Source organism: Salvelinus namaycush, chromosome 32 (genome assembly GCF_016432855.1).
Source record: "Salvelinus namaycush isolate Seneca chromosome 32, SaNama_1.0, whole genome shotgun sequence".
Lineage (NCBI taxonomy): Eukaryota > Metazoa > Chordata > Actinopteri > Salmoniformes > Salmonidae > Salvelinus > Salvelinus namaycush.
The window spans coordinates 17,400,802-17,425,048 of NC_052338.1; the positions used below are offsets into that span (position 1 = coordinate 17,400,802).

General features: G+C 44.6%; 1 protein-coding gene across 1 annotated transcript in view; it reads left to right on the top strand.

The window, feature by feature from the left end:
• Positions 1-24,247, top strand: part of LOC120027037 (retinoic acid receptor alpha-A-like) — a 150,797-nt gene that overhangs the window by 61,641 nt on the left and 64,909 nt on the right. The window contains exon 3 of the mRNA XM_038971881.1: positions 17,866-18,007. Within this exon, the coding sequence (XP_038827809.1) occupies positions 17,866-18,007 (142 nt within the window). The remainder of the gene's footprint in view (positions 1-17,865; positions 18,008-24,247) is intronic.

A 24,247-nucleotide genomic window follows, 5' to 3' on the forward strand; every position in this document is an offset into this window, starting at 1 on the left:
ACTGCCCAGGTCCCTAAGTAATTCAGCTAAGTTAGCCTGGAGGCCTACATTGACTTGCTCCACCTGTTCTACCTCCATCTCACTAATACACCGCTCTAGTTCCCCCAATACTCTCCTAGCCTCTGAGGATGAGAGAGCTGTGTACTGTTGACAGAAAAGCCGAATTTGCACTTTCCCCACATCCCACCATTGACTCAGAGACTCATACTCCTCTCTTCGCTGCCCCCACCTTTCCCAAAAAGTCTGGAAACCTGAGCAAAAAGTGGCATCTTGTAAGAGCTTTACATTGAACTTCCAATAAGATGCCTGCCGGGGCCCTGGTGAAATAGACAGCCGAACCATGGTTATGTGGTGATCCGAAAACCCCACTGGGAGAATGGTAGCGCCCAGCAGCCTATTGCTCTGATTCCTGGACATGTAAAAACGATCAAGTCGGGCTGCACTCACCCTAGCCCCAAAGACCTTCACCCATGTATACTGTCTTGTGTTTGGATGTTTAGTTCTCCAAACATCCACTAGGTCAAACTGATTAATGATGTCCCCTAACACTCCCACTGACACTGAATGAGGCTCTTCCCCATTTCTGTCTTTTGTAAAATCCATTGTACAGTTCCAGTCACCTCCGATCACCAGCGTCTCCTCAGGCGCTACTTGTGAGAGTTCCTGTCTAAGACTCCCAAATAGAACCCCTCTTTCTCTCCCTGTGTTAGGCGCATACACATTTATAAAAACAAAGCCCATGCTGTTAATTTCTGCTTTAACAACAAGCAACCTGCCCTTACACACCTCCTTTGAGGAGCAAATTTTTACAGACAGACCCGGTGCAAAAAGGACTGCCACCCCTGCACTAAGATTTGTCCCATGGCTCAACACACTTGCCCCTTTCCACCAGAGCCCCCAATCAACTTCATTCACCACATCACTATGCGTCTCCTGCAGAAACAACACATGTACTTTTTTTTGTTTTACATATTCACCCAACACACTCCTCTTTCCCGCATCTCTGGCGCCATTTATATTAAGCGAGCCTACCCGAAGAGTCTCCATAAGAAGTGGGAGAAAAGCCAGCAGAGAAATAGACCAATAGAAAAGCTCAAAAAGCCCCAGTGTCAGAAAGAAATTAAACATTTAAACAGTGTCTGAAGGTAAACCTTTACGCACTGTTGTGACCCACTTCCTCAACCTAAACCGTTTCCTGGGTGAGAGGACACCATGCCCCTCATTTCTCATAGCATGTTGTACTGATCTTACAAACTTTCTAGGATCAGGAAAAAAAGCCTCAAGATTAACTTTTTTCCCCTTAGTCTCATTCAGGAACCTTGTCAGTTCTCTCAACGTGTACTTAGACCCCTCTGGTTGACTGGCTGTCAGCTCCGGGCCAATTGAAGAAGAGTCTGAAAAAAATAACTCCTCATCCTCTTCCTCAGACTCACTTTCCTCCTCTTCTCTATCTCCCACCCTGACCACCTGCTCTTTCTCTCTGGTTAGGGCCTCACCCACAGCAACAGGCAACATTTCCATGGTGCCTTTGCCCACACCCTTTTTCCTTTTCCGCTTGACACCCTCCTCCTCCCCCCCTAATCTCTTACACTTCCCCACTATACTCTCCTCATCCACTAGAATAACCTGACTAGACCCAGTATCATCTACACCACCCTCCATAGCATGACTAGGCCCAGCATCATCTACACCACCCTCCATAGCATGACTAGGGCCAGCCTCAGCTACCCCACCATCCATAGCCTGACTAGACTCAGCCTCTTCTATACCACCATCCATATCCTGCCTAGACCCAGCACCCTTTACACCACCCTCCATAGCATAACTAGGCCCAGCCTCAGCTACCCCACCATCTCTAGCCTGACTAGACCCGGCCTCTGCTTCCCCACCATCTCTAGCCTGACTAGACCCAGCCTCCACTACCCCACCATCTCTAGCCTGACTAAACTCAGCTATAGCTACCCCACCATCTCTAGCCTGACTAGGCCCAGCCTCATCTACACCACCATCTCTAGCCTGACTAGGCCCAGCCTCTGCTGTCTGCATCTCCTTACCCCCTGCACTTTGACCTCGATTTCCCCCACTGGCGCCTGTACCCTCACCTTGTCTACGGCCTTTGTGTGGGCACGCAAAACTCTTGTGCCCCAAATCCCCACATTCAAAACACCGTAGACTATCTGTGCTGGCAAAACCTGCATAGAGCCCCTCCCCATGCCTCACTTTAAAGTGCACATTTAGCTGTTGCTCGTTGTTGTTCAGAAACATAAACACTTGCCTCCGGAACGAAACAACGTGCTTAACGGCATCTGCCTGAAAACCTGCTGATAGTACACGGAAACCGCTAGCAAACTTACCAAAACGACTCAGCTCTTTCCTAATTTGATCATCCGTAATAAACGGAGGCAAATTGGCCACTACAACTCTTGTTGAAGGGGTAGAGAGAGGTGAAATTGACACCAACACATCCCTTACAAATATTCCGCTAGCAATTAGCCTACCAACCAAATTAGCCCTTTTCATGAACACAACCACAGCTTTGTTCATTCTAGAAGCAGAATGTATAAACTCAGCTCCTACCTGTTCACCGACCGCGAGCAGAACCTCCTCCACCTTAACTCCGTTCTCAGGAACACACCTGAATCCATGCTGTATCGACAGCGTCTCCTCCGCGCTAGGCTGAGAAGCCATCGCGCACACCGCACCTTCCAAACCCCAGGAAAGTTACTCTGTCCTCTTCCACCCTAACTTTGAAAAAAAACTTTGGATACCGCTAAAACAAATACTGCATTAACCCTCCACCATAGAAAATAACATGTAAAGAAAAGAATCAAGAAAGTTAGTTAGGATAGAGCTTTCCACACCAAACACTCAAACTCCAAAAACACCCAGCATGCACTGCGAGAGAGAGAGAGAGAGAGAGAGAGAGAGAGAGAGAGAGAGAGAGAGAGAGAGAGAGAGAATCAGGTAGGTAGAGAGAGCTAGAGAATCAGGTAGGTAGAGAGAGAGAGTGAGACAGAGAGAGAGAGTGAGTGAGAGAGAATCAGGTAGAGAGAGAGAGAAAGAATCAAGTAGAGAGAGAGAGAGAGAATCAGGTAAGTAGAGAGAGAGAGAGAGCGAGAGAAAGAGCAATTCAGTTTTGGAAACATCTAAAATACATAGACCCCCTCTCATATCATTACCATGCCCTGCAATGACAAGAGTTGAGCTGAAAAGAGTCCCCTCATCCAGCTGGTCCCAGGGCTGAGTACACTAAGACACTGAAGCCTCAGGACCAGCACATCCAATCAATTAGAATAAACCAAATTACAACACAGTCAAAACAAAACTACATTACCTATTGAGAAGCACAAAGCAAAATGCAGTAGAGGGACAGGGAGAGAGAGAGAATCAGGTAGGTAGGTAGAGAGAGAGAGAGAATCAGGTAGAGAGAGAGAGAGAGAGAATCAGGTTGGTAGAGAGAGAGGGAGAGAATCTACTGCATTAGAAAATCCTCTGCATTATCATTAACAGCAGACTCGTACATTTCCTCAGTGAAAACAATGTAGTGAGCAAATGTCAAATTGGCTTTTTACCAAATTACTGTACGAGACCACATATTCACCCTGCACACCCTAATTGACCAACAAACAAACCAAAACAAAGGCAAAGTCTTCTCATGCTTTGTTGATTTAAAAAGAAATTGGCATGAGGGTCTGCTATACAAATTGATGGAAAGCGGTGTCGGGTTAAAAACATACAACATTATAAAATCTATGTACACAAAGAAGTGTGCGGTTAAAATTGGCAAAAAACACACATTTGTGACCGACCACCTTGATTCGGTCTTGAATTTGAAATTGTGTTTTTTACATTGGATTAAAGCAGAGACACAGAGCTACAAAATTGTATATCATACACTGCATTTTTCAGGAACAATGGGAAAGTAATTCTGATTTGAAAGTTGATCAACTTGTAACCTCACTTTTGAGAAAAGGGCCTTTGAATCTTTTGGTACCTACAGGAGAGCTCTCCTTTGTCTACACCCATTCAGCATTGTTCACACCCTCTTAAGCCAGCCCCACCCATCTCTTTAAGGATTCACATGTGAGGTCATGTGCTAAACAGTGAGAAGTAAAGATTAAGATTAAAAGTGGTAAAAGTAGTAACCTACAATAAGGAAAAAATCCAGGTAACATAAAGTGTCCAGATGAAAATATTTTATAAATATTAGATGATGCTTACCCAGACACACTTTCATGGGTCATGTGAAAGAAATGCTATAACCCCCAGCCACATCTTGCTAAGTGCAATATCAGAACTAGATACTGTATATTATGTTATGTAATATTAACACTATGTACAAGAACAATATCAATAATGGTATCAGTGATAGACGAGGTAGTTATATGCGTTTTAGAAATAACTTATTCCTTGCCACCCACTCTGAAACTAACTGCAGCTCTTTGTTGAGTGTTGCAGTCATTTCAGTCGCTGTAGTAGCTGATGTGTGTAGTGTTGAGTCATCCGCATACATAGTAACTCTGGCTTTACTCAGTCAGTGGCATGTCATTAGTAAAAATTGAAAAAAGCAAGGGGCCTAAACAGCTACCCTGGGGAATTCCTGATTCTAACTGGATTATATTTGATAGACTTCCGTTAAAGAACACCCTCTGTTCTGTTAGACAAGTAACTCTTTATCCACATTATAGCAGGAGGTGTAAAGCCATAACACATACGTTTTTCCAGAAGCAGACAATGATCGATAATGTCAAAAGCTGCACTGAAGTCTAAGACAGCCCCCGCAATAATTTTATCATCAATTTCTCTCAGCCAATCATCAGTCATTTGTGTAAGTGCTGTGCTTGTTGAGAGTCCTTGCCTATAAGAATGCACAATTTTTTCCAGAAGTTTACTGAGGGTTGGTAACAGGCTGATTGGTCGACTATTTGACCCAGTAAAGGGGGCTTTACTATTCTTGGGTAGTGGAATGACTTTAGCTTCCCTCCAGGCCTGATGGCACACGCTCTCTAGTAGGCTTAAATTGAAAATGTGGCAAATAGGAGTGGCGGTATCATCTGCTATTATCCTCAGTAATTTTCCATCTAGATTGTCAGACCCTGGTGGCTTGTCATTGTTGATAGACAACAATACGTTTTTCACCTCTTCCACACTGACTTTACCTAATTCAAAAGTACAATTCTTGTCTTTCATAATTTGGTCCGATATACTTGGATGTGTAGTGTCAGCGTTTGTTGCTGGCATGTCATCCCTAAGTTTGCTTATCTTGCCAATGAAGAAGTAATTAAAGTAGTTTGCAATATCAGTGGGCTTTGTGATGAATGAGCCATCTGATTCAATAAATGAAGGAGCCGAGTTGGCTTTTTTCCCCAAAATATAATATAAGGTGCACAAAAGCTTTTTACTATCATTCTTTATATAATTTATCTTTGTTTCATAGAGTAGTTTCTTTTTCTTCAGTTTACTCACATGATTTCTTAATTTGCAGTACGCTTACCAATCAATTGGGCTGCCAGACTTAATTGCCATACCTTTTGCCTCATCCCTCTCAACCATACAATTTTTTAATTCCTCATCAATCCAAGGGGTAGAGAGAGAGAGAGAATAAGGTAGAGAGAGAGAATAAGGTAGAGAGAGAGAGAGAATCAGGTAGAGAGAGAATCAGGTAGAGAGAGAGAGAGAGAATAAGTTAGAGAGAATCAGTTTTGTAGTGATTCATATGTTGATGATGTAAAGAATATTTGCTGGTCTGTGGTGTGTAATGAGGAGCAACCAGACGCTGCGCTTGACACATTTATGAAACTACTTATTCCAGTTACTAATAAGCACACACCCATTAAGAAAATGACTGTAAAAACTGTTAAATCCCCTTGGATTGATGAGGAATTAAAAAATTGTATGGTTGAGAGGGATGAGGCAAAAGGTATGGCACACTATATTAGGCCCAGCCTTTGGAACTTTGGTTTTCCTAGATATGGCTATTATATTGTGATCACTACATCCTATGGATTTGGATACTGCTTTAAAGCAAATATCTGCAGCGTTAGTAAAGATGTGATCAATACATGTTGAGGATTTCATTCCTGTGCTGTTTGTAATTACCCTGGTAGGTTGACTGACAACCTGATCCAGGTTGCAGGCACTGGTTACAGTTTGAAGTTTTTTCCTGAGTAGGCAGCTTGATGATAGCTGACTGGCTATCATATACTTCTCTGTTGATATCACATACATTAAGCATTTCACACATATTATCCAGATACTGACTGTTAGCACTTGGTGGTTTATAGCAGCTTCCCACAAGAATGGGCTTTAGGTGAGGCAATGAACCTGTAGCCATATTACTTCAACAGTATTTAACATTAGATCGTCTCTAAGCTTTACAGGAATGTGGTTCTGAATATAGACCGCAACACCACCTCCGTTGGCATTTCTGTCTTTTCAGTAGATGTTATAACCATTTATTGTTACCACTGTATCAACGAAGGTATTATCTAAGTGAGTTTCAGAGATATGAATGAATATGAATGTCATCTGTTACAAGCAAGTTATTGACTTCATGGACCTTGTTTCTTAGGCTACATATGTTAATATGGGCTATTTTTAGCACTTTTCTGGGTTGCGTGATTGTTTTTAATGCTTTACTGGGAAGCTTATCAGAGGTAGACTTACTCATGTTATTTAAATTGGAGCTGATAGTGCAGAGTTTTTAATTTTCTTATTATTTAACTGGGCAAGTCAGTTAAGAACAAATTCTTATTTTCAATGATGGCCTAGGGGCAGAATGACAGATTTTTACCTCATCAGCTCAGGGATTCGATCTTGCAACCTTTCGGTTACAAGTCCAACGCTCTAACCACTAGGCTACCTGCCGCCCCAGAGTGAGCTGCATAAAGTGGTCTTCCTACTATTGCACACCGCCTCAGTGCTAACAGTGTAACTCTGGTTTATAGGTTCATGATTACTGCTTACAATAGCTGTAGGATAAACAGATGTATTCGGTGCAGTTAGGGGTACATAAATTTAATTACTTATATTGTGTTTGCCAATGCCCCTAAAATCATGTACATTTGATGCAGCATTATGCCGACTCATTGTCACAATGGTAGGGATTATCTGAGCTGGTCTTGGATCATTTATCAGTCATTGTTTCAACACAGCCTTGAAATGCATGGACAGAGTCCAGGAGCCAAGATGATTTGGATGGACTCCGTCATTCCTGTAGAGTATCTTCTGTTTCCAGAAGGTTTCAAAGTTATCAATAAAAGTGACTCCAGCAGAGCTACAGTAGTCTTTTAGCCAGATGTGTAATGCCAGCAGTCTGCTGAATCTTTCACACCTGCGACCCAACGATAGTACTGGACCTGAAATTATTGGCCGTTTTTTGGAGTCTTTTAATGCTAAAATCAGTTCTTTAAAACCAATTTTCAAATGTTCCGAGTTAGCACTCCTGATGTCGTTTGACCCCACATGGACTACGACAGTGTCAGCTCCCGGCATCTGTGGTAGAATAGTCAGAAGCAGCCATGTTATGTCCTGTACTCGAGCTCCTGGGTAGCACAGGGCTTTTGCCTTGGCGACCGAGATGTTTCTCACCATAGAGCTGCCTATGATGACAGCTGGTGATGTTGAACAGGCCGGCTCTCAGGCAGCCTCACGGTCTTGTGAGGCTGGGAGCTCCGAGGATTTGAACCCGAGGTAGAAGCCACCGGAGAGGGAGACAGAGCCGAGGACGAAGACGCAGATACCTCCGGATCCGATCTTGATTGGGAAGCCACCATGGATGAAGGCACCGGAACCTCTGGATCCAGGGTGGCAAAGCTGTTTCTGGTCTGTGTCAGTTCCGGGCTCAACATCTCCATGGAGACCCCCGTTGCCAGAGGACGCCTTATTCGACCTCCACGGGGAATGACGTAACTCCATGGCTGGTTGATTGGGTTGAGATCAGCTCTGTTCTGCAGGGAAGGGGGAGACCCATTCAGGGATGGAACCCTGCCTAGCACGGGCCAGTCGGCTGTGGAGAGCCGACACGACGGTGAAACTTCCACCAGACCAGAGTGGCATCCGGCTACTGGGGTGGAAGAAAAATAAAAAGTAGGTGGGCGTGGGTTCCCCAGTAGCTTATGTAGGTTTGCTACTTGCTTGCTAAGAGTAGCTACTTCGATCCTGTAGTCCTCCGCAAGCAAGCAGTTGCTACATTGAAAATCAACGCGGTCCACATTGTCCCGGAACAAAGCAAAGTAAACACAGCTTCTGCGACGTTGGAAACGTTCAATAGCGGCCTCCGTTTGAGACCGCCGAGCCAGCTAGGCTAGCTGGGCTTTCGCATCTCTCCCCGCAGGTTCCCGGGACAATAGCAGCACTCACAGCAATTTAGCCCAACAGAGCCGCAGGATTCAAAGTAAAATAAAAGTATATAAAAACACTGTCAGCTTTTAAACCGAGGTCTTTAGTTCAGGTTTCGACGTTCGACAGCGTTCAACAAAAACAAACATACGTCGCTCTTTGATGACATCAGTGTCGCATTAGCAAGATATTTGCTGGTCTTCATAGCTAGCGTTATATCTTTCAAGAAAACTTAATTAGAAAGAATTATCTACGCATAACGAGCAGCTAATTTTATAGACACAAGATGCTACACCGCCGACCAATCTGAAACTCATCTTTCGGCATGTCCAGCTCATTCATTCTCTCAGCCAATCATGGCTAGCGGGAAGGTTCCTGCCTTTTTCTGTGACTAAACCAACTAGGCTCGTAATTTAACAAATTTATTCGTATTTACAGATGGTATACAACTTTGTTATTAAGGCACATGAGAGTTCAAATGTTCCAGAAGGCATTTCTGACGAAAAACGCAATTTGATAACATTCTTTAAAAAGAACGTTCAAATGGCTCTCCTGTGAAGTCGTGACATACGCCTAGTTTCCTGAAACAGGTCACATTTTCTTCCACGGGGGCGTGGGATGAGACAGGGATGCAGCTTGAGCCCCATCCTCTTCAACATATATAGTGCATTTGGAAAGTATTCAGACCCCTTGACTTTTTCCACATTGTGTTACGTTACAGCCTTATTCTAAAAAACATTTAATAATTTTTTCCCCTTATCAATCTACACACAATACCCCATAATGACAAAGTGAAAACAGTTTTGTAGACATTTTAGCAAATGTATTAAAAATAAAAAACAGAAATACCTTATTTACATAAGTATTCAGACCCTTTGTTATGAGACTCCATATTGAGCTCAGGTACATCCTGTTTCCATTGATCATCCTTGAGATGTTTCTACAACTTGATTGGAGTCCACCTGTGGTAAATTAAATTGATTGGTCATGATTTGGAAAGGCAAACACCTGTCTATATAAGATCCCACAGTTGACAGTGCATGTCAGAGCAAAAACCAAGCCACGAGATCAAAGGAATTGTCCGTAGAGCTCAGAGATAGGATGTGTCGATGCACAGATTTGAGTACGGGTAGCAAAAAATGTCTGCAGCATTGAAGGTCCCCAAGAACACAGTGGCCTCCATCATTCTTAAATGGAAGAAGTATGGAATCACCAAGACTCTTCCTAGAGCCAAACTGAGCAATCAGGGGAGAAGGGCATTGGTCAGGGAGGTGACCAAGAACCCGATGGTCACTCTGAGAGAGCTCCAGAGTTCCTCTGTGAAGATGGGAGAACCTTACAGAAGGATAACTAACTCTTCAGCACTCCACCAATCAGGCCTCTATGGTAGAGTGGCCAGACGGAAGCCACTTCTGGAGTTTGCCAAAAGGCACCTACTTACTTGAAACAAGATTCTCTGGACTGATGAAACCAGGATGAACTCTTTGGCCTGAATGCCAAGAATCACGTCTGGAGGAAACCTGGCACCATCCCTACGGTGAAGCATGGTGGTGGCAGCATCATGCTGTGGGGATGTTTTTCTGTGACAGGGACTGGGAGGCTAGTCAGGATCAAGGGAAACATGAACGGAGTGAAGTACAGAGAGCTCCTTGATGAAAACCTGATCCAATGCGCCCAGGAACTCTGACTGGGGTCAAGGTTCACCTTCCAACAGGACAACGACCCTAAGCACACAGCCAAGACAACGCAGGAGTGGCTTCGGGACAAGTCTTTCAATGTCCTTGAGTTGCCCAGCCAGAGCCTGGACTTGAACCCGATCTAACATCTATGGAGAGACCTGAAAAAAGCTGTGCAGCGGCGCTCCCCATCCAACCTGACAGAGCTTGAGAGGATCTACAGAGAGGAATGGGAGAAACTGCCCAAATACAGGTGTGCCAAGCTTGTAGCGTCATACCCAAGAAGACTCGAGGCTGTAGTCACTGCCAAAGGTGCTTCAACAAAGTACTGAGTAAAGGGTCTGAATACTTATGTCATATTTCCATTTTTGATGAGGGATTTATTTTATTTTATTCAGTTTAGAATAAGGCTGTAACGGTAACAAAATGTGGAAAAAGTCAAGGGGTCTGAATACTTTCCGAATGCACTGTATATCAGCAAATTGCCGATGTCACTAGAACAGTCTGCCGCACCGGGCTCATTCTACTAGAATCTGAAGTCAAATGTCTACGGTTTGCTGATGATCTGGTGCTTCTGTCCCCAAACCAAGGTGGTTCTACAGTAGCACCTAGGTCTTCTGCACAGATTCTGTCAGACCTGGGCCTTGACAGTACATCTCGTTAAGACAGAAATAATGATGTTGAAAGAAAGGTCCTGTCACGTTTCTGACCTTATTTTCCTTTGTTTAGTCTTTATTTAGTTGGTCAGGATGTGAGCTGGGTGGGTATGATCTATGTTGTCTGTTTCTATGTGGGGTTTCTTGTTTGGCCTGATATGGTTCTCAATCAGAGGCAGGTGTTAGTCATTGTCTCTGATTGGGAACCATATTTAGGTAGCCTGTTTTGTAGTGTGTTTTGTGGGTGATTGTTCCTGTTTGTGTGTTCATTTGGTCTGTGTTCACTAGTTCGGGACTGTAGCTGTCACGGCTGTCTAAGGGTGAGAGAGTGGACCAAGGCGCAGCGTGTGAAAAATACATCTTCTCTTTATTATTAAGAAGAAAAACGAAACAAAAACAACAAATAGACGAACGTGAAGCTATATAAATGAACTAAGTGCACACATGCAACATAGAACATAGACACAGACAATTACCCACAAAACCCCAATGCCTATGACTGCCTTAAATATGGCTCTCAATCAGAGACAATGAACCACAGCTGCCTCTAATTGAGAACCAATCTAGGCAGCCATAGACATAACTAGACAACTACACTAGACACTACAAAAACACATACATTCCCCATGTCACACCCTGACCTAACTAAAAAACATAAAGAAAACAAAGAATACTAAGGCCAGGGCGTGACAGTACCCCCCCCCCCAAAGGTGCGGACTCCGACCGCACAAACTGACATAGAAAGGGGAGGGTCCGGGGTGGGCCCCATCATGGCGGCGGCTCGGGTGCGGGACGTGGCCCCCACTCCACCATTGTCAATACCCGCTTTGGTAGCCTCCTCCAAATGACCACCCTCCAAATTAACCCCACTGGATTAGGGGGCAGCACCGGACTGAGGGGCAACACCGGAATGAGGGGCAGCTCCGGACTGAGGGGCGGCAGCTCCGGACTGAGGGACGGCAGCTCCGGACTGAGGGACGGCAGCTCCGGACTGAGGGACGGCAGCTCCGGACTGGCTGACGGCTCTGGCTGGTCATGGCTGGCTGACGGCTCTGGCTGGTCATGGCTGGCTGACGGCTCTGGCTGGTCATGGCTGGCTGACGGCTCTGGCTGGTCATGGCTGGCGGACGGCTCGGGCTGGTCATGGCTGGCGGACGGCTCGGGCTGGTCATGGCTGGCGGACGGCTCGGGCTGGTCATGGCTGGCGGACGGCTCGGGCTGGTCATGGCTGGCGGACGGCTCGGGCTGGTCATGGCTGGCGGACGGCTCGGGCTGGTCATGGCTGGCGGACGGCTCTGGCTGATCCTGTCTGGCGGAAGGCTCTGGCTGATCCTGTCTGGCGGAAGGCTCTGGCTGATCCTGTCTGGCGGAAGGCTCTAGCGGCTCCTGTCTGGCGGAAGGCTCTAGCGGCTCCTGTCTGGCGGAAGGCTCTAGCGGCTCCTGTCTGGCGGAAGGCTCTAGCGGCTCCTGTCTGGCGGAAGGCTCTAGCGGCTCCTGTCTGGCGGAAGGCTCTAGCGGCTCCTGTCTGGCGGACGGCTCTGAAGGCTCATGGCAGACGGGCGGCTTTGAAGGCTCAGTCCAGACGGGCAGTTCATGCGGCGCTTGGCAGACGGACAGTTCAGACGGCGTTGGGCAGACGGGCAGTTCAGGCGCCGTTGGGCAGACGGGCAGTTCAGGCGCCGCTGGGCAGACGGGCAGTTCAGGCGCCGCTGGGCAGACGGGCAGTTCAGGCGCCGCTGGGCAGACGGGCAGTTCAGGCGCCGCTGGGCAGACGGGCAGTTCAGGCGCCGCTGGGCAGACGGGCAGTTCAGGCGCCGCTGAGCAGACGGGCAGTTCAGGCGCCGCTGAGCAGACGGGCAGTTCAGGCACCGCTGGGCAGACGGCAGACTCTGGTCGGCTGAGACGCACTGTAGGCCTGGTGCGTGGTGCCGGAACTGGAGGTACCGGGTTAAGGACACGCACCTTTAGGCTAGTGCGGGGAACAACAACAGGACGCACAGGACTCTGGGGACACACAGGAGGCTTGGTGCGTGGTGCCGGAACTGGTGGTACCGGGCTGGAGACACGCACCATAGGGCGAGTGCGTGGAGGAGGAACAGGGCTCTGGAGACACACTTGAAGCCTGGTGCGTGGTGTAGGCACTGGTGGTACTGGGCTGGGTCGGGGAGGTGGCGCCGGAAATACCGGACCGTGCAGGCGTACTGGCTCCCTTGAGCACTGAGCCTGCCCAACCTTACCTGGTTGTATGCTCCCCGTCGCCTGACCAGTGCGGGGAGGTGGAATAACCCGCACCGGGCTATGTAGGCGAACCGGGGACACCATGCGTAAGGCTGGTGCCATGTAAGCCGGCCCGAGGAGACGCACTGGTGGCCAGATGCGTTGGGCCGGCTTCATGACATCCGGCTCAACGCTCAATCTAGCCCGGCCGATACGTGGAGCTGGAATGTACCGAACCGGGCTATGCACGCGTACAGGAGACACCATGCGCTCTACTGCGTAACACGGTGTCTGCCCGTACTCTCGCTCTCCACGGTAAGTACAGGGAGTATGCGCAGGTCTCCTACCTGACTTCGCCACACTCCCTTTAAGCCCCCCCCCCAAGAAATGTTTGGGTAGTACTCACGGGCTTCCAGCCTTGCCTCCGTGCTGCCTCCTCATATCGCCTCCTCTCGGCTTTCGCTGCCTCCAGCTCAGCTTTGGGGCGGCGATATTCTCCTGGTTGAGCCCAAGGTCCCTTACCATCCAATTCGTCCTCCCATGTCCAGAAATCCTGTGTAGGTGGGTCCTGTTGCCGCTTGACACGCCGCTTGGTCCGATTTAGGTGGGTAATTCTGTCACGGCTGTCTAAGGGTGAGAGAGTGGACCAAGGCGCAGCGTGTGAAAAATACATCTTCTCTTTATTATTAAGAAGAAAAACAAAACAAAACAACAAATAGACGAACGTGAAGCTATATAAATGAACTAAGTGCACACATGCACCATAGAACATAGACACAGACAATTACCCACAAAACCCCAATGCCTATGACTGCCTTAAATATGGCTCTCAATCAGAGACAATGAACCACAGCTGCCTCTAATTGAGAACCAATCTAGGCAGCCATAGACATAACTAGACAACTACACTAGACACTACAAAAACACATACATTCCCCATGTCACACCCTGACCTAACTAAAAAACATAAAGAAAACAAAGAATACTAAGGCCAGGGCGTGACAGTAGCGTCTTCGGTTCTTTCTGTCAGTTTGTTGTTTTTGTTCGTTGTTTAAGTAGCCTATTAAAATATGGATTATCATCACGCTGCAGTTTGGTCCTCCTCTCTTTCACCTGAAGACAGCCGTTACAGGTCCAGTTGCCAGGACCACAAATACAAATTCCAACTAAACACCGTTGCCCTGGAGCACACAAAAAACTAAATATACCTTGGCCTAAAAATCAGCGCCACAGGTAACTTCCACAAAGCTGTAAACGATCTGAGAGACAAGGCAAGAAGGGCCTTCTAAGCCATCAAAAGGAACATAAACATCGACATACTAATTAGGATCTGTCTAAAAGTACTTGAATCAATTATAGAATCCATTGCCCTTTATGGTTGTGAGGTCTCGGGGTCCGCTCACCAACCAAGATTTCACAAAATCGGACAAACACCAAATTGAGACTCTACATGCAGAATTCTGCAAAATATATCCTCTGTGTACAACGTAAAACACCAAATAATGCATGCACAGCAGAATTAGGCCAATATCCCTAATTATCAAAATCCAGAAAAGAGACATTGAATTTTACAACCACCTAAAAGGAAGTAATTCCCAAACCTTCCATAACAAAGCCATCACCTACAGAGAGATGAATCTGGAGAAGAATCTCCTAGGGAAGCTGGTCCTGGGGCTCTGTTCACAAACACAAACAGACCCCACAGAGCCCCAGGACAGCAACACAATTAGACCCAACCAAATCATGAGAAAACAAAAGATAATTACTTAAAATTACAAAAGAATAGAATGCTATTTGGCCCTAAACAGAGAGTACACCGTGGCAGAATACCTGACCACTGTGACTGACCCAAAATGAGGAAAGCTTTGACTATGTAGAGACTCAATGAGCATTGCTATTGAGAGAGGCCGCCGTACGCAGATCTGGCTCTCAAGAGAAGACAGGCTATGTGCATACTGCCCACAAAATGAGGTGGAAACTGAGCTTACACAGATTACACAGACCCACAAAGAATTGGAAAACAAATACAATTTTCATAAACTCCAATATCTGTTGGGTGAAATACCACAGTGTGCCATCACAGTAGAAAGATTTGTGACCTGTTGCCACAAGAAAAGGGCAACCAGTGAAGAACAAACACCATTGTAAATACAAACCATATTTATGTTTATTTATTTTCCCTTTTGTACTTTAACTATTTACACATCGGGACAACACTATATATAGCCATAATATGACATTTGAAATGTCTCTATTCATTTGGAACTTTGATGAGTGTAATGTTTACTGTTCATTTTATATTGTTTATTTCACTTTTGTTTTTTATCTATTTCACTTGCTTTGGGTATGTAAACATATATTTCCCATGCCAATAAAGCCATTTGAATTTAATTGAAAGAGAGAGCAAGAGAATAAGGTAGGTAGAATGAGAGAGAATCAAGTAGGTAGAGAGAGAGAGAGAAAATCAGGTATGTAGAGAGAGATAGAAATCAGTTCGGTAGAGAGAGAATTGGGTATGTAGAACGAGAGAGAATAAGGTAGAGAGAGAGAGAATAAGGTAGGTAGAGACAGAGAGAGAGAATAAGGTAGAGAGAGAGAGAATAAGTTAGGTGGAGAGGAAGAGGAGAGAGAGAATAAGGTAGGTAGGTAGATAGATAGATAGATAGATAGATAGATAGATAGATAGATAGATAGATAGATAGATAGATAGAGAGAATAAGGTAGGTGGAGAGGGAGAGGAAGAGGAGAGAGAGATAGAGAGAGAGAGAATAAGGTAGGTAGATAGATAGATAGAGAGAGAGAGAATAAGGTAGGTGGAGAGGGAGAGGAAGAGGAGAGAGAGATAGAGAGAGAGAATAAGGTAGGTAGATAGATAGATAGAGCGAGAGAGAATAAGGTAGGTGGAGAGGGAGAGGAAGAGGAGAGAGAGATAGAGAGAGAGAGAATAAGGTAGGTAGAGAGGGAGAGGAAGAGGAGAGAGAGATAGATAGAGAGAATAAGGTAGGTAGATAGATAGATAGAGAGAGAGAATAAGGTAGGTGGAGAGGGAGAGGAAGAGGAGAGAGAGATAGAGAGAGAGAGAATAAGGTAGGTAGATAGATAGATAGATAGATAGATAGATAGATAGATAGATAGATAGATAGATAGATAGATAGATAGATAGATAGAGAGAGAGAGAATAAGGTAGGTGGAGAAGGAGAGGAAGAGGAGAGAGAGAGAGAATAAGGTAGGTAGATAGATAGAGAGAGAGAGAGAGAATAAGGTAGGTAGAGAGAGAGAGGAAGAGGTGAGAGAGAGAGAGAGAGCAGATGTGATGATTAAGTCTGGGTGCGTCGGGGTGTGTGTGTGTGATAGTGCTTCCCTTGAGGAACACAGAGATGAAGGAGTCACAGCATCTGTTGACTGCTGCTGCTGCTGCTGCTGCTGCTGCTGCTGCTGCTGAGAAATCACTTCACAAAGACTCTGAGGCACACACACACACATGCACGCACACACACACCGATGCATGCACACACACACATGCACGCACACACACACACACCGCTCCAAGGACTTTTATCCTTTTATCCTGCCCTGCATGGTCACAGGGATGGGATTGAATGAATTATTACTACAGTAGCCTTGGGTTCCGCACCCAACCCAACATTGCGCCTTGTTTCTGTTTGTGTGTGTGTGTGTTATCTATATATTAGAACAGAGAGGTAATGTATAAGAAGGTACTCTGCTCAGATCAGCTAGGATAAAGACACACACGTGCACGCACAGACACACAGACTCACACACACACACACACACATGTAGATCAGGCAAGAATAAAGGCCTCTATTAAGAAAATGAATAATACCAGTCGAGAGGAGGTGTCCCTGGACTGGTCACATGGTGTTGAATTCCCAGACGTGATTGGCTAGTTGTTGTGGTCGCCACGGCACTGCAGGGCGGGACTGGTATGTTGACGGATGTTTGAGTCTAAAGCGAGATGGGGCTGCTACACACACACATGCTACAGCATCAGCCGTTTCAGCCCTGTGCGTACGCCATCTAATCTGTTACCCATCATGCATTCTGCTCCCCTAATGAAAATGCAAGGTCCCATCTGTCACAGGAGCCTATGGCAAATGGAAGAGAGGGTTCGCCTGAGAGGGCCTGGATGATGGAGGATCATTGTGAAGGACCCCAGAGCCACAACAAATGAATAACAACTGAAACATCTTTAAGGAAGCTACTTGAATTCCTCCTGTTTTCCCTCAAATTCCTCTCATCTCTCTCCCGCTGCTCTGACTGTGTTGGTAGGCAAATGATGCTTCTATTGAAGCAACTGATACAAAACAGTTACACCATAGTTGTTTTTGGACATACTGTAGACGTAAACCATAGGGGGGGTCATTCTCCTTCTGTTATAGTCAGTTACACCAGCGTTCTTAGAAAGTCACACCAATTCACTGAACATCACTTAACACGACATGTTAACATCCTCTACAACGCTTCCCCTTTCCTCTGATTACTCACACACACACACACACACACCACAAATGCTTGTTGCAATGACATCTTGAGCTGAATGCAGTCGAGGAAGATTTGTATTTATTAATTGTATTTAACCTTTTATCCTTTTATCCAGTGTAACCTTGTTTTACCAGATAGACTAATTCCTCTCTTTTTCTCTCTCTCTCTCTCTCTCTCTCTCTCTCTCTCTCTCTCTCTCTCTCTCTCTCTCTCTCTCTTTCTCTCTGTCTCTCTCTCTGTCTCTCTCTCTGTCTCTCTCTCTCTAACTCTCTCTCTCTCTCTCTGTCTCTCTCTCTCTCTCTAACTCTCTCTCTATCTCTCTCTCTCTCTATCTATCTCTCTAACTCTCTCTCTCTCTTTCTCTCTCTCTCTCTCTGTCTCTCTCTCTCTCTCTAACTCTCTCTATCTCTCTCTCTCTTTCTCTTTAACTCTCTATCTCTCTCTCTCTCTCTCTCTCTCTCTCTCTCTCTCAGGGTTTTTTCCGTAGATCCATCCAGAAGAACATGGTGTACACATGTCACCGGGACAAGAACTGCATCATCAACAAGGTGACCAGGAACCGCTGTCAGTACTGCCGGCTCCAGAAGTGCTTTGGTGTGGGCATGTCCAAAGAGTGTGAGTCTTTCTCTCACACACACACACACACATACACACGCACATTCGCACACACACACCACTGTTACTACTGTCGTTTCCAGAAGTACATTCGATGGGAATGTCCAAAGAGTGTTGGTTAGTTTGTCTCAATCCCACATCTCTAATCCCAAACCACGCCACTAGGGAAGTTTCCTGGAATAACAGGAATCGAGGGACCCCTAGTCTTGATCAGAGGTCACATGCTACACACACCATCCTATCCATCCTTTAGAGGATTTAAACACACACACACACACACATACACCTACACACACATACACACACGTCCACACACATACACATTATCCTATTCCCCTAGTGTAGGTATTCCCAAACTGGGGTGCGCAATGACGTCGGGGGTACGCCAAATAAAAATGTAATTCACATTAAAATATGAATACAAATAAAATGCAAGCAGTCCATTTATATTTTCCAACTGGGCGGTACATTTGGGTAAGGTTTTTTTCTCGCCTGAGTAGCCTCGTTTCACTGCCAAAAATGTAATTCAACCATCTAGTGTTCAGCCAAATAACAACACAATGTCAAATACAGGTAGCCTAGTCAAATAATTATCATTCAACCACATTAACCATTACTCTCTCGCGGGAATTCCACTAACGGTCCGTACGTAGCCAAATGTAGCTTCTGCTCATGTTGGTATCTGCACTGATGGCGCAAAATCCATGACAGGGAGACATAGTGGAGTGGTAACGCGCGTGCAAGCAGTTGCTCCCGACGCCACTCGGGTTCACTGCAGCATCCACCGAGAGGCTCTTGCTGCCAAGGGAATGCCTGACCGCTTGAAAGACGTTTGGGACAATAAAGTGAAAATGGTTAACTTTTGTTAAAGCAAGGCCCCTGAATATGTGTATTTTCTGCACTATGCAATGATATGGGCAGCGACCATGTAACGCTTTTACAACATACAGAAGTGCGCTGATTATCAAGGAGCAAAGAATTGAAACGTTTTTGTTTTTAATTGAGAGACCAGCTTAAAGTTTGCATGAAGACGAGTTTCTCACAACACTGGCCTATCTGAGTGATGTTTTTTCTCACCTGAATGACCTGAATCTAGGATTAAAGGGACTCTCCGCAACTATATTCAATGTGCGGGACAAAATTGAGGCTATGATTAAGAAGTTGGAGCTCTTCTCTGTCTGCATTAACAAGGACAACACACAGGTCTTTCCATCATTGTATGATTCTTTGTGTGCAAATGACATCAAGCTTACGGATGATGTCAAATGTGATGTAGTGAAGCACCGGAGTGTCTGGGTGCGCAATTACGCAGGGACTTTCTCGAAACAGACGACAAACAACTGGATTCATTATCCCTTTCATGCCCTGCCTCCAGTCCACTTACCGATATCTGAACAAGAGAGCCTCATCGAAATTGCAATAAGCGGTTCTGTGAAAATGTTATTTAATCAGAAGCCACTGCCAGATTTATGGATTGGGCTGCGGTCAGAGTATCCTGCCTTGGCAAATCGCGCTGTTAAGACACTGATGCCCTTTGCAACCACGTACCTATGTGAGAGTGGATTCTCGGTCCTCACTAGCATGAAAACTAAATACAGGCACAGACTGTGTGTGGAAAATTATATAAGACAGACTCTCTCCAATACATCCCATCATTGCAGAGTTATGTGCATCCTTTCAAGCACACCCTTCTCATTAACCTGTGGTGAGTTATTCACAATTTTCAATGGACAAATAAGGTTTTATATGTAAGATGGTTAAATAAAGAGCAAAATTATGTATTATATTATTTGTGCTCTGGTCCTATAAGAGCTCTTTGTCACTTCCCACGAACCGGGTTGTGACAAAAACTCACACTCATTCTTATGTTTAACAAATGTATCGTATAGTGTGTGTGTGGCAGGCTTACAATGGTGGCAAAAAACAACATTTGAGAGTGCGCTGACCCTGGTGCTAAAGGGGGTACGTAGCTGGAGGTTGAATGTTTGAAGGGGTACGGGACTATAAAACGTTTGGGAACCACTGTCTTAGTGGTTTTAACTTCACTCGGGTAGGGGGCAGCATTCGAATTTTGGATGAAATGCATGCCCAAATTAAACTGCCTGCTTCTCGGGCCCAGAAGATATGATATGCATATAACTGTAGATTTGGATAGAAAACAATCTAAAGTTTCCAAAACTGTTAAAATAGTGTCTGTGAGTATAACATAACTGATTTGAAAAATCCATTCAGGAAGTAGTTTGTTTGGGGGGTTTTGTAGTTTTCTATTCAATGCCATTACAGTATCCATTGACTTAGGACTGAAATTGCAGTTTCTATGCCTTCCACTAGATGTGAACAGTCTTTAGAAATTGTTTCAGGCTTGTATTCTGAAAAATGAAGAAGTAAGAGCAGTCTGAATGAGTGGACCCTAAAGTGTCACAGAGCTTTTTCATGCGCGAGACCGAAAGAGTGCGTTTCTTGTTTACCTTTTAAATTGACGACGTTATTGTCCGGTTGAAATATTATCGATTATTTAGGCTAAAAACAACCTGAGGATTGAATATAAACATCGTTTGACATGTTTCTATGAACTTTACGGATACAATTAGGATTTTTTTGTCTTCCTGTTTTGACTGCGTTTGAGCCTGTGGATTACTGAAGAAAACGCGCAAACAAAACGGAGGTTTTTGGATATAAAGAGACTTTATCGAACAAAAGGAACATTTATTGAGTAAATGAATGTCTGCTGACTGCAACCATATGAAGATATTCAAAGGTAAGGGATTCATTTTATCTCTATTTCTGATATGTGTAACTGTTCTACTTGGCTGGCTACTGTTTGTAATGATTTGTCTAGTGGGCTATGTTCTCAAATAATCGTAAGGTATGCTTTCGCCGTAAAGCATTTTTTAAATCTGACACCGTGGTTGGATTCACAAGAAGTTAATCTTTAAACCTATGTAAAATATGTTTTGTTTTCTGAATTTTTATAATGAGTATTTCTGTATTTGAATTTGGCGCCCAGCAGTTTCACTGGCTGTTGAAGAGGTGGGACGCTACCGTCTCACGTGCCCAAGAGAGGTTAAATCCTTCAGCTTTCTGCTCTTGCACTTTTTAACTTGTTAAGTGGATTGCATTTCTCACTTTTAGTGATATGGTGTGTGTGTGTGTGTGTGTGTGTGTGTGTGTGTGTGTGTGTGTGTGTGTGTGTGTGTGTGTGTGTGTGTGTGTGTGTGTGTGTGTGTGTGTGTGTGTGTGTGTGTGTGTGTGTGTGTGTGTGTGTGTGTGTGTGTGTGTCTGTGTCTGTGTGTCTGTGAGCGTGTGTGTGGGTGCCTGTGTGTGAACGTGCGTGCGTGTGTATGTATGTATGTATGCGGGCATGCGTGTGTGTGTGTTGTCGCTAAACTCTGCAGGATAAAATCCAACATGCTGTATCAGATGATTGGCACTCCAGCAACAGCATAACTTTTCCTAAGTCTGTTGAAATTAAAGTAGTACTTGTTTGATTTCTCCATCTTACCTTGATCTCTGACAGAAATCCCTCAGCATCCACACACTGTACCCTTCAAGAAGGTTGATCCTATAGTGTCTGTGCCTGTCTGTGTCTGAAGTACAGAACTGGCTGGTGAGAAAGGACGATAGGACTCTCTCCCAGGAGAAAGATGGATGGATGAGAGGAACTAGTGCAGGTGAATGATAAAGTGATTTTCTTTGGTGGTCAAATTCTCAAACACGATGCACATACTTCCCAAAAACTTTAAGGTCTTTTGAAACACATAATCGACAGAGTTACCCTTGAAACCATTACTATTTTTTCCAGAAAAGAGTTGAGTGAGTCATTCATTTTGAAAGGTGACTTTTAACTTACTAACTTACTAATTTACAATATATACAGTGCGTTCAGAAAGTATTCAGACCCCTTGACTTTTGCCAAATTTTGTTGTGTTACTGCCTAAATTTAAAATGGATTAAATGTAGATGTTTTTGTCACTGGGTTACACACAATACCCCATAATGTCAAAGTGGAATTATGTTTTTCGAAATGTTTGTAAATTAATAAAAAATTAAAAGTTGACTCGAGTCAATATTCAGTATTCAACCCTTTTGTTATAACAAGCCTAAATAAATTCAGGAGTAAAAAACAGCTTGACAAGTCACATAATAAGTTGCATGGACTCACTCTGTGTGCAATAATAGTCTTTAACATGATTTTAGAATGACAATCTCATCTCTTTACCCAACACATACAATTATCTGTAAGGTCCCTCTGTCAAGCAGGGAATTTCAAACACAGATTCAACCACAAAGACCAGGGAGGTTTTCCAATGTCTCAGAAAGAAGGGCTCCTATTGGTAGATGGGTAAAACATATATAGTTGAAGTCGGAAGTTTATATACACTTAGGTTGGAGTCATGAAAACTCGTTTTTCAACCACTCCACAAATTTCTTGTTAACAAACTATAGTTTTGGCAAGTCGGTTAGGACATCTACTTTGCGCATCTACTTTGCCCAATTGTTTACAGACAGATTATTTCACTTATCGTTCACTGTATCACTATTCCAGTGGGTCAGAAGTTTACATACACTAAGTTGACTGTGCCTTTAAACAGCTTGGAAAATTCCAGAAAATGATGTCATGGCTTTAGAAGCTTCTGATAGGCTAATTGACATAATTTGAGTCAATTGGAGGTGTACCTGTGGATGTATTTCAAGGCCTACCTTTAAACTCAGTGCTTCTTTGCTTGACATCATGGGAAAATCAAAAGAAATCAGACAAGACCTCAGAAAAAAATGTGTAGACCTCCACAAGTCTGGTTCATCCTTGGGAGCAATTTCCAAACGCCTGAAGGTACCACGTTCATCTGTACAAACAATAGTACGCAAGTATAAACACCATGGGCCCACGCAGCTGTCATACCACTCAGGAAGGAGACGCGTTCTGTCTCCTAGAGATGAACGTACTTTGGTGCGAAAAGTGCAAATCAATCTCAGAACAACCGCAAAGGACCTTGTGAAGATGCTGGAGGAAACCGGTACAAAAGTATCTATATCCACAGTAAAACAAGTCCTATGTTGACATAACCTGAAAGGCCGCTCAGCAAGGAAGAAGCCACTGCTCCAAAACCGCCATAAAAAAAGCCAGACCACGGTTTGCAAGTGCACATGGGGACAAAGTACGTACTTTTTGGAGAAATGTCTGATGAAACAAAAATAGAACTGTTTGGCCATAATGACCATCGTTATGTTTGGAGGAAAAAAGGGGAGGCTTGAAGAACACCATCCCAACCGTGAAGCACGGGGGTGGCAGCATCATGTTGTTGGGGTGCTTTGCTGCAAGAGGGACTGGTGCACTTCACAAAGTAGATGACATCATGAGGCAGGAAAATGATTTAGATATATTGAAGCAACATCTCAAGACATCAGTCAGGAAGTTAAAGCTTGGTCACAAATGAGTCTTCCAAATGGACAATGACCGCAAGCATACTTCCAAAGTTGTGGCAAAATGGCTTAAGGACAACAAAGTCAAGGTATTGGAGTGGCCCTGACAAAGCCCTGACCTCAATCCCATAGAAAATGTGTGGCAGAACTGAAAAAGCGTGTGCGAGCAAGGAGGCCTACAAACCTGACTCAGTTACACCAGCTCTGTCAGGAGGAATGGACCAAAATTCACCCAACTTATTGTGGGAAACTTGTGGAAGGCTACCCGAAACGTTTGACCCAAGTTAAACAATTTAAGGGCAATGCTACCAAATACTTATTGAGTGTATGTAAACTTCTGACCCACTGGGAATGTGATGAAATAAATAAAAGCTGAAATAAATCATTCTCTCTACTATTATTCTGACATTTCACATTTTTAAAATAAAGTGGTGATCCTAACTGACCTAAGACAGGGAATTTTTACTAGAAATAAATGTCAGGAATTGTGAAAAACTGAGTTTAAATGTATTTGGCTAAGGTGTATGTAAACTTCCGACTTCATTTGTATATCCCTTTGAGCATAGTGAAGTTACTAATTACACTCTGGATGGTGTATCAATGCACTCAGTCACTACAAAGATACAGGCGTTATTCCTAACTCAGTTGCCAGCGAGGAGGGAAACTGCTCAGGGATTTCACTATGAGGCCAATGGTGACTTTAAAACAGTTACAGAGTTTAATGGCTGTAATAAGAGAATAGTGAGGATGGTTAAACAACATTGTAGTTTCTCCACTACACTAATCTAGTTGACCGAGTGAAAAGAAGGAACCCTGTAC